We start from the raw sequence: 10064 nt of genomic DNA on the forward strand, positions 1-10064 counted from the left end.
GAAAATTAAAAAGAAAGATCATACCTCTCCTATCCTGGCTTCTCTTCATTGGCTTCCTGTTAAATCCGGAATATAATGTAAAATCCTCCTTCTCACATATAAAGCCTTAAATGGCCAAGCTTCATCTTATATCAGAGATATGATTGTTCCTTATGTTCCTAACAGAGCACTTCGCTCTCAATCTGCACATTTACTAGTGGTTCCTAGAATTTCTAAAAGTAATGGGAGGCTGATCTTCCTGGAGAGAAATATCAGCTGTGCTGCAGACATCAAAACCTTTTTTATAGATGTTGGGGATCTGCCTGTTTCTCAGTTTAGTCCTGTTTCTCTGACTGTGAATGGCTGGATGTGCTCTCTTCATCCTCTGACATGGGAGCTGGCTTGGAGCTTGTCTTCCTGGCTGTGTGTTTCCTGGACGGTGCCACCCTTTTACAGTTGCCTTTTGCATCTCTGCTTCTTCCTGTATCTCTGTTTCTGTCTTCTTGAACCCCAGTTGGCCTCGGCAGATGGCCGCTCACACTGAGCCAGGTTCTGCTGGAGGTTTCTTCCTGTTAAAAGGAAGTTTTTCCTCTCCACTATTGCTACAAGCATGCTTAGTGTGAGTGATTGCCTTTGAGTTGATGAATCGACACAATCAACTGGTTTTCCTTAGATAGAAAACTTTTAATCAATTTAACTGTATGATTTGGTGAACTGTAAAGTGCCTTGAGATGACATGTGTTGTGAATTGGCTGTATATAAATAAACTGGATTGAATGGATTTAATTTGCTAATCTTTCACCGTCTTTTCCTCTTCTAAATCTTCTTTTAAAGACTGTCATTACGTATCTGCACAAGCTGCTGTCCATTAGCTATGGATAGCTTCTTAAGGAGATCTGATTTGCATACAATTCTAGCTCAACCTCTATGTGAAAGTGGTTCTTGTGCGATCTTGGCGATAAAAGTAATCAATATGCAGATATGAATTTCCAAAATATTTAGACAATCAAATTCATACGCTGACAATCTAAAAGCAGTCATAAACACAAAGCATCGCTCCACATTGTAAATCTCCCTAAGATTTAATTACAGAATATATCTCTAATACTTAAGCACTGACTGACACAAATGTCACAAAATGCAGTTACTTTAGTCATACATGGTATTCCAGGCCATTGTGGGTGACTTGGTGTTTTTTTTTTTTATTATCAGAAAAAAACATGTTTTTCATTTTAACTATGTCATTATATTTTTTTTTATTTGAACCTAAAATTTAAGAAATGTAAGTCATCACACTTAAAAGATAAGATCCTATACTGCTGTGAGGTGAGGCAGCCTAAACACACTGTGGGTCACATTACTTCCAATGATGTCACAGGAAATGCTTGAGAGCTGAGGGAAGGGAGTCTCATTTAGTTTACAAAATACCAAAGAAAGAGAATGCTGCAACTAGAGACAATGTGCAATGAGATGAGGATAAATTATTGTAAGTTTAACAGTTCACCTATCTTTTTTGTTGATAAATGAAATAGACCCTGCTTGTTCAATACATGTGTGAGCTTCATAGAAGACATACCCTCAAAATTTTTCTCATTAAGAAATGTATTACTTGACAAGATTAGCTGAAGTTATAAATGTTTGATGAATCAAATAGAAAAATGTGCAAGGCCTCATTTGCACATCAACATCTTAACCTTCTTGATTTCTCTTCACACTCTATTTTTTATTTTTTTTGCCATATACCAGAAAAAGCAAATATTCAATGCTTACTAAATGAAAAAAAAATCAGGCGAATTAAAAAATAAAGACATAAAATAAGCATATTTGATGCAACCTGTTCTTATGCTGTATGATGTCACTTCATTTAAAAATTACTAATCAATTTCTGAACCTATTTTATGAAAGGACGCCATGTTCTTTCTGTTAGCTGCTGTTGTTAAACCAAAAACTCAGAGTTTCCATCCTTAGGCTAGATAATTCAGAGTTAAGGATTTGAGTTTGAGTTTGTTGAACCTGCTTTTTGAAACAGGGCTCTGGAGTTTAACCCCCTCAAGACTGTTGAAACAGCTGCAGAATTCCAAAGGAAATCCAACATACTCTTACTCACCATAGTCAACAACATTGTGTCAACAATGGTCCATAGCAGGGGTAACCAATGAAAATTTTGTGGGGTCCGAATAAAGAAAATCGTCAACCAGTAAAGGTCCGGAGACATTTTTAATCATAATCTGTTACTTTAAAGGGAATTTAACACTGAAATAAAATGAGGTGTTTATGCATCCATGTTATACATTGAATTTTAAATTAAAAAATATTTAAACATTTTTTTTCCTTTTTAAAATCTAAGTCTTTTTCTAAGTATAGAGCAGCAATCTTTTAGTTGGTATATAGACAATTTCCTGATTCACTTTTTTAAGAAAAACCTGAACTGTTTTTTTTTTGTTTTTTTTTGTTCTTTCTTTTTTTCTGGCTTAATGAGAGCAGTGGGCTTTAGGCTGACCTGCAAGCCTTTGAACCTGGGTTTGAATGGAGACAAAGCCATTCTAAAGCACATATCAAGGTGCTCATTTTGAGCCTGGATCCATATTTATTTTTGATTATGTTCATGGTGGAGAACCTGCCTCACAACAGCAGGTTGAGCCAAACATACTCACCAGTATTCTTTCTTTCACCAGTTCACCACAGTTCTTCCAGCAGTCGACACTTTCTCTGCTCTCTTTCTCATTGTCTTCTCCTTCTTTACCATTGCCCGGACTGCCACAGGTTTGCCTGCTGTGTCTGAAAGTAGCTAGCAGCAGCAGCCCAGACTGTCAAAGCTCATTGGCTAATTTGTATCACGTAAAGCCTGGTCCTGGATGCTCCGGAGGGCTTTACCATTTTAACAGGAGAAGCAACGCAAGTGAATTTAGATAATGTTGTCGGACAACATGCAGTAAATCATAAATGTTTTAAATCAGGTTGGGTCTGGATTAGCCAGCAGGTGGGTCCGGATCCGTACTGTGGTCCGCTAATCCATGACCTCTGGTCTATAGGAACCACTTTTCCTGGGACCTGAGATAATACACATACTTTAATACCAATCTGAAGAGGGTCCGGCAGAGACGTTACCACTTCAGCAACTCAAAGACTAAATATGGGAGCTGCTGGTCATGTAACTGTGTGGTCTGAGTCAGACGCAAAACAAAACAGTCCAGACAAAATCAAACAACTAGGGCTTAAGCGTTAGATCAAGAAAAGGCCAGCAGTTTTCCCTACAGAGACTTCACATCCTGGACACACACTTTTCTGACCAGTGGTCTTCAACTCAAATTCTTGAAGGCCGATGTGTTGCAACATTTAAATTTGTCCCCTACCCTATGCACTTGAATCAGATGGCTAAACCTCCTCAATAATATGCTGACAAGCTCTGCAGAGCTTTACTAATGAGCTCATATTGGAGTTGGGTGTGTTGAAGCAGACACAAGTATGAGCTGTGGAACGGCATCCTTAAGGACTAAAGTTTAGACCACTGGTTTGTACATTTAACTTTAAGTTAAATGATCTGCAAATATATTTTTTTGACATAACAGATACAGTACACACAGAACAATTTCTGAAAGTTGGCTATAAAACCTGTTCAATTTTTTGGTCAAAGGAAATAGCATCTGTCCATTGGGTCAGGGTGTGAGGGGGTATTATCTGGACATGGCAGTCTACCTGGATGAGCTCATAGTTTGGCATTTTGCAGCTGAGTAGAACCAGAAGCAATATGCTGCCCAAAAATCCACTGAGCAGTGGGCTGAGGTCATAGTGAGATAGAGCTTGTGGAAACACTGATGCACAGGCTAACATGGCCAGTCCTTTAAACTTTTCCCAGAGGAGCCCCTAAAAACAGGACAGTAAAATCTCACTGGGCGGTCTGACAAGAGCAAAGCCGTCAGCAGCTTGTCTTCAGTTTGTGTTTAGAGATGACATAGAGATGAAATGTGGATTTTCGGAAATATATCCATATAAAAATATATCCTAACCTTAAAAATGGGCATCGTTGATCTTCCTCCTCATAATTTATGAAAGGCAAATGGTCCAAAACAGGAGGACAGGAAGGGGTCTTTTAGTAAACTTTCTTTCTCCGGTCACTGCCTTGTTAAAGTTTTAGTATGCTTCCTGCTAAATGACATCATGACACGGCTCATTTAGATGATGTAATGGCTACCTTTAGGAAAGAAACAATTACATTTCATTACACACTTTCTTAGCAGCTATCTTTTTCAAATATTATACTGAAAAGTTTAATCTGTAAAGTTTATTTTATCATTTGAATAGGAATTGTTCTTTGTATTCATTTAATTGTTTTATTGGGACAGCGCATATTAGAGGAAAACATATAGATATAAACATGCCAGTTTTTAGCCAAAGGCTAGCTTCCATCCATTGTCCCAAGGGCAGGAGTTACAGGGGGTACTCCATTAGAAAACAGTAAAACTGAAAAACCTTAATATATTCAAAAAGGGTCACTTATATCACTTTTGCAACACAACAAACTTTACAGTTTGACAACAGTCAAATTAAAACACACACACAAAAATCTCACCCTATATTTCACAAGCAAGATTCAACAAGAAAAAATGTCATAGAGGATAATGAAATGTGCAATACTGTTTTCTGTGTGAACTAATGTGTGGATATTTGATTCTGACAGAGCCATTCTTGCTGTTAGGCTTTAAAAGACTATATGCTGGATGTTTTCTGCGTATGTGGAAGACTATTCCGTAGGTTTCCACTGTAAACAGACAGAACTTTTTGGCTGAAGGCCTGAGGGGAATGAAAGAAACCATCTTGTTGATATTGGTGTTATCCTGTTTGTATTATTAATAGTTTTAATAATTTTTTTTTTCAGCAGTGGAGGAACCAGGGATTTGAACAGATTGTAATTTGTTTTTAAAAATAAGATAGCTTTTAAAAATCTGATTTATCATTGTAATACTCAACTGGAGGAAAGTGATGCCCTAATAAACTTGTTGTTCCCTAAATTTCACTCATTAGAGTTTGATTTTCTTGAAATTTGACTTCAATTTATATAAAATGAATAAACACAATTTAACAAAATATTTCTAGGTTGTTTTAGGTGTTAGCTGAAGCTGCAAGAGTTCAGAGATTTGTATTCTTGACAGTGTATAATTGTCCTTTTGTCTGTATTGTTTTAGACTGAGGTGATGAAAGAGGCTCTACAGAATCTACATTTAAATGTTGTGGAAATGACTGATGAGAATGCAACACTGGATGGAGGTGATGTTCTATTTACAGGTAGGTTTCCCTGCAATCTGACCAATCATTTTAAGACTGTACATGGATTTTGATACAATGATCTAAAGATGGACTGTCTACACATGGCTTCTCACATGGTTACCCGAAATCAAAAAAGCAGTTAAAGGTATTCTTCTGTGTTTAACTCTTGCTATAGTGTAATCAAATAATGCTTTATTACAATTATTTGAAAAAAAATTACCTGCAATGAAATACTAAAATGATACATCTGTCAATGAGGTGTAACGAGGGCCGATTAGCTTCTCACATCCACCTCCCAAATGAAATTAATAAGGTCAGGAAAAACATGTTTGAAATTCAGTCAGCCCTTGTGAGGTGATTGTGAGCAAATCCTGTTGTTGAAGCAGAGTTACAAGCCGATTTATCGGAACCTTGTGCAAGCAAGGGAGCTCTTCTTCCTTCAGATTGATCAGTACGACCAGCATCATCTCTTGGCGCTGAGTCCAACATGTGGCTTTTGGATGTACAGTGTGAGCAGGTAGATTGCATCAGAGCATTGGGCCGTACAGTTTAAGAACATACATCGTGAGCAGCGACTTTTAAACCCTGTGGTTGCATCCTACAGTTTGAGCTGTAGCTGAGTACAACATGGGAAATATCATACAGTGTATGCCCGGCTTTAGCTCAACTTAGAACCCATATATTGGGTGAATTTCGTAAAGGTTTCTGTTACATGGAGAATTTATTTTGAAGTTTTCATGACTTTTTAAAAATGTTTTTGTTAGTTTATGTCCAAGATAAACAGTGTTGTGCACTTAAATGCATTCATGTTATCTAATCTTTAATGAAATAAATTAATGTGTCAGAATTGCAGCCCTTTCAAAACATGTTTAAATGGCTTTGTGTTAAGACAACAGATGAAAGTTTGAATTAATTGGTCATAGTTCAGTATGAATGTCATGTTTGTAAACGTTTATCTTGAAATGTGGTTAAAAAAGCTTTTAAATTCATTCGGAACAAAAGAAATATGTTCGATTCACTTTACAATATAAATCAAAGAGGCAGGTGAAACACTTTTTTTTTAATGGAGGACCCCCATGGAGTCCCACAATGTCCTAGGAGGCCCCTCTCTTGGGAATGTCCTGAACAGGAAACCGCTTAAGGCTGGTTTATGCTCAGAAACCAGGTAGTTTGTCTGTGTGTCTCAGTTAACCCAGATATGCCTCTGCCCCTTCTACAGACACGAAATTGTAGTTGACTGCTGACAGTGCCACAGACAGAAGGCATCTGATTGGTCAAATCTACATCCGCTCTACACTATGCGTATTTCCTTTTTGGTACCTTTGGTACCGGCTTGCTTTGTTTGTATGAACGCCATTGTGGAAAAGGACTTGTAAAGATGGACCAGCTAGAAGAGCGAGGAGCACAAGAACGCTGGGACCCTTTTTCCACCTGGATATCCCCCCTTTTTCACTCTCATGTCCTTCCGTTGTCGCATAAATTTTAACCTTGTGTATTTCCACTTCCTCACTGTTTCGGCTGTATCTAGGCCCAGAGCTAGTTTGTGATTCTCCCTCTTGTGTTGTGGCATAGAATAACATAGTGCACACCCCGCTTCAAAATTGCGCATAAATCAAAAATATATTGGTCACACCCCCGACAAGCTCACCACAACACACTGCTGTGGGTGTATAACCAGCCCTTAAGTCTGAAACACATGGTTTTCCTTGTCCAATGTTCTTGTACAATCAATGTTCTTATTCCATTCAGTCACAAAACAGGTGTAAATTCGAAAGCAAGTGGACTTTCATATAAGTATGTTGCAACAAAAACCAAAAAATTGTTGAGATAAGTGAAATGGAGATGATATTTTAAACCGTATTACAGCAGACAAATCAGTGCATGTGTGTGTCATGCTTTTATCACAAGACAAAAGCTAAGGATGAACAGAGGGGGGGATTCTGGATTCAGTTCCCAGGCATTTACTGTCTTAAAATTCATTTCAAGAAATTATATAAGCAGTTTCATCCAAGTACACCACTCACACCATACAAGAGACTCCAACAAGCCATGGAGAATATTGGGTTGATCATTCATCCAACTTTGAATGTGCCAAGGAGGCTGGGCCTCTATATACTCAAAACAACAGCGTTCCAGCTACAGATGGCTCCATTGCAATCCACAACAATTATCAGAAAGAAGTCTGGATAAGTGACCAAACCTTTTCAGAAAAATTGAGTGAAAGCCTGGTTGCCTTTTTGTGTCTCTCAGAGGTTACACAGGCAACTTATGTGGGACCTCTATGACCTGGTGCCCCTATACGCCCACCAGATATTGACCTGTTTTTACAGTTGTGTAGAACCCTTCAAATATCAAACATTATTAAAGCTGTTGAGTATGTTTGGCAGCAGCTAAAAATGCTAATGAACCTAGTGAAACACAGTAGTCTATCTTACACTCTGAACATTGTGTTACACTTGCATGGAGATTCAAAATGTAGGTCAGTGCCGTCTTGAGTATGCGCCAGATGGAAAAATATAGTACACCTAATTGAATTTCTAGACATAGGCTGTGTTGTGTCTTTCTTTTCAGCTGAAATCGGTTTCACATGGCAGGGTAAGAAATATTTCCTGTTGGCGATACCCAGACTAATGGCTTATATTGTAGCAGCTCAACATCAACATAGGAACCCATCCCTGAGGTCAATGTACAGCTGCATCCCTGTCAGCTGACATATTTATATATACATATGTGTGTGTGTGTGTGTGCCAGCATGCCTACCCTGTTGTGTGAAATGCATATAGAATAGTAGTATTAAAACTGTTTGATTTGTTGATTTGATTTCTTCCGATTTTACTAATGTACATTTTTATGTTTTCCATCTAGGTCGAGAATTCTTTGTTGGTCTTTCTAAACGAACCAATCAAAGAGGAGCTGAGATCCTAGCTGATGCATTTAAGGTACGTTACAGTAATGCCATCCATTAATTCATAATTAATATCTCTTATTCATTTGTAGAGTCAGCTGTGAATCACAAGGCCAGTATGAGGAATAAAAAGTCCAAGGCAACAGAGGCAAAAAAATCCAAAAATCCAAAATGCTGAGAATCAAAAATCCAATAAGTGTCAGGGAGCAACAACACATGGGGAGCAAGCAATGAAGCAACATATCAACAAGAAACCAGCAATGAGGAACTGCAGAGGTAGTGTATATGTGGAGAACAGAACAAAGGATTGGCTAATGAGCTGATATGGAGCAGGTGTGAATAGAACTAACCAGAAGGGAGCTAAGGGGAAAGGAAACAGGCACAAGGGGGCAACAGAGAGTAACTCAGGAAATACAAAACTGACACAAAACAACTACAAAGTCACAGACTACATTCACACAGTAGCCTTAAGTGACCCGAATCTGATTTTTTGTTGCCCATATGTGACCTGTATCTGATTATTCATGGCTGTCTAAACAACACAGATCAGATTTTTGCCAGTGCGACCCAGGCCACTTGGCTATGTGGTCCTGAATCTTATATGAATCAGATTTTTTTAAATGTGACGTGTGATTGAACAGCCAGGTCACACTTATCCGACCTGAAAGTCATTAATACCCAACAAAGGTCTCTATTCTGGGTATTGAAAGGCAGAAGCGGCAATAAAAACAACAACCATGGCGGATGATAATGTGGAGAGTAGCATTTATGTTTAACCATCTTGAAAAGATGGTTGGGAAAGATCGCTAGATGAGCTCCAGCAAAACCATCCATGTTTACTTCCGTAAACACAGAACATGCTTGCTTGTGATGTCATTGCGTCCTCTACTGCGCATGCAGGACACTTACGTTGTATGAATGCAGTTTACACAGGAGATCACATACAAGTCGCATATATTTGAAAATGTAAATGGTAACCCAAAAAAAAAATGGATTTCACAACAAAATCGGAATTGGCCTACAGTGTGAACATAGCCAAAGAAACTAAAAATAAGCTTAAAAAGAGGGCTTAACCCTGACAGTTTTTTCTTATACTCTTACAGTGGGGAGAATTGCTCTCTGTGTTAACCCCACCTTAGGGAGTAGTTTTCTACCACACTGAGAGGTGCTCAGAGAAAACTCTGAACCAGCAATTCGGCTCTCCAGCATACAGAAGCCCTGCTCGGTTAATGATACAATAAGTCATCACTCGACTTTTTGACTTTGGTGCATGGCACATTAGAAAACACATTGTAACACGTTTAAGAGCTGTATGTAGCTCATTCTGTGTAGCTCTGTGCAGCTTATGACAGACAGATACTAATAGTCACCAAAAATTAGGTGGAAAACACCTTTGGAAAACAAAAACAACAGACAAAAACAACCTTTTTTACACCATGGATCGGTTAAATTTCAGACATTGTTTTCACGGACCGGCCTTTAAAGTGTTGGGGGATAAATACGATCAAATAAAATGATACGACTGGCAAATACAAACAACATAAAATATAAACTCACCATTATGTTGAATTAGTGGGAGCCCTGAGCTTGCTTCGGAGAAACAAGCCAGTCCCATCTAGGTGTAATCATAGACAATGACACGAAGTGTGCTCCCAATGTCCAGTCTGCTCCATAGCTTTGTTTTGGTCGCTGTAACTGCAGAAAATCCAACTTCACAAAGATAGGATGTTATGCGTCTTGACCTGAATTAACCTGTGTCAAGAGGCACAGATGCACCGACTGATCTACTTGGGAGAGAATACCCCAATTTTGTATATTTCTCAAAATAAAACATTACTCAGACTCTGATCGTTGATAAATTATATATATATATATATATATATATATATACACTATATTGCCAAAAGTATTTGCT

The 10064-nt window shown here is 38.2% G+C and overlaps 1 protein-coding gene across 3 annotated transcripts in view; it reads left to right on the top strand.

Annotated features, from left to right (window-relative positions):
* Positions 1-10064, top strand: part of ddah1 (dimethylarginine dimethylaminohydrolase 1) — an 88461-nt gene that overhangs the window by 52169 nt on the left and 26228 nt on the right. For all 3 annotated transcript variants that reach the window (XM_015391198.1, XM_015391197.1, XM_015391196.1), the window contains 2 exons: positions 5163-5262; positions 8110-8183. In XM_015391198.1, coding sequence (XP_015246684.1) covers positions 5163-5262; positions 8110-8183 — 174 coding nt within the window. The remainder of the gene's footprint in view (positions 1-5162; positions 5263-8109; positions 8184-10064) is intronic.

Source organism: Cyprinodon variegatus, unplaced genomic scaffold (assembly GCF_000732505.1).
Source record: "Cyprinodon variegatus isolate N-32 unplaced genomic scaffold, C_variegatus-1.0 Scaffold528, whole genome shotgun sequence".
Lineage (NCBI taxonomy): Eukaryota > Metazoa > Chordata > Actinopteri > Cyprinodontiformes > Cyprinodontidae > Cyprinodon > Cyprinodon variegatus.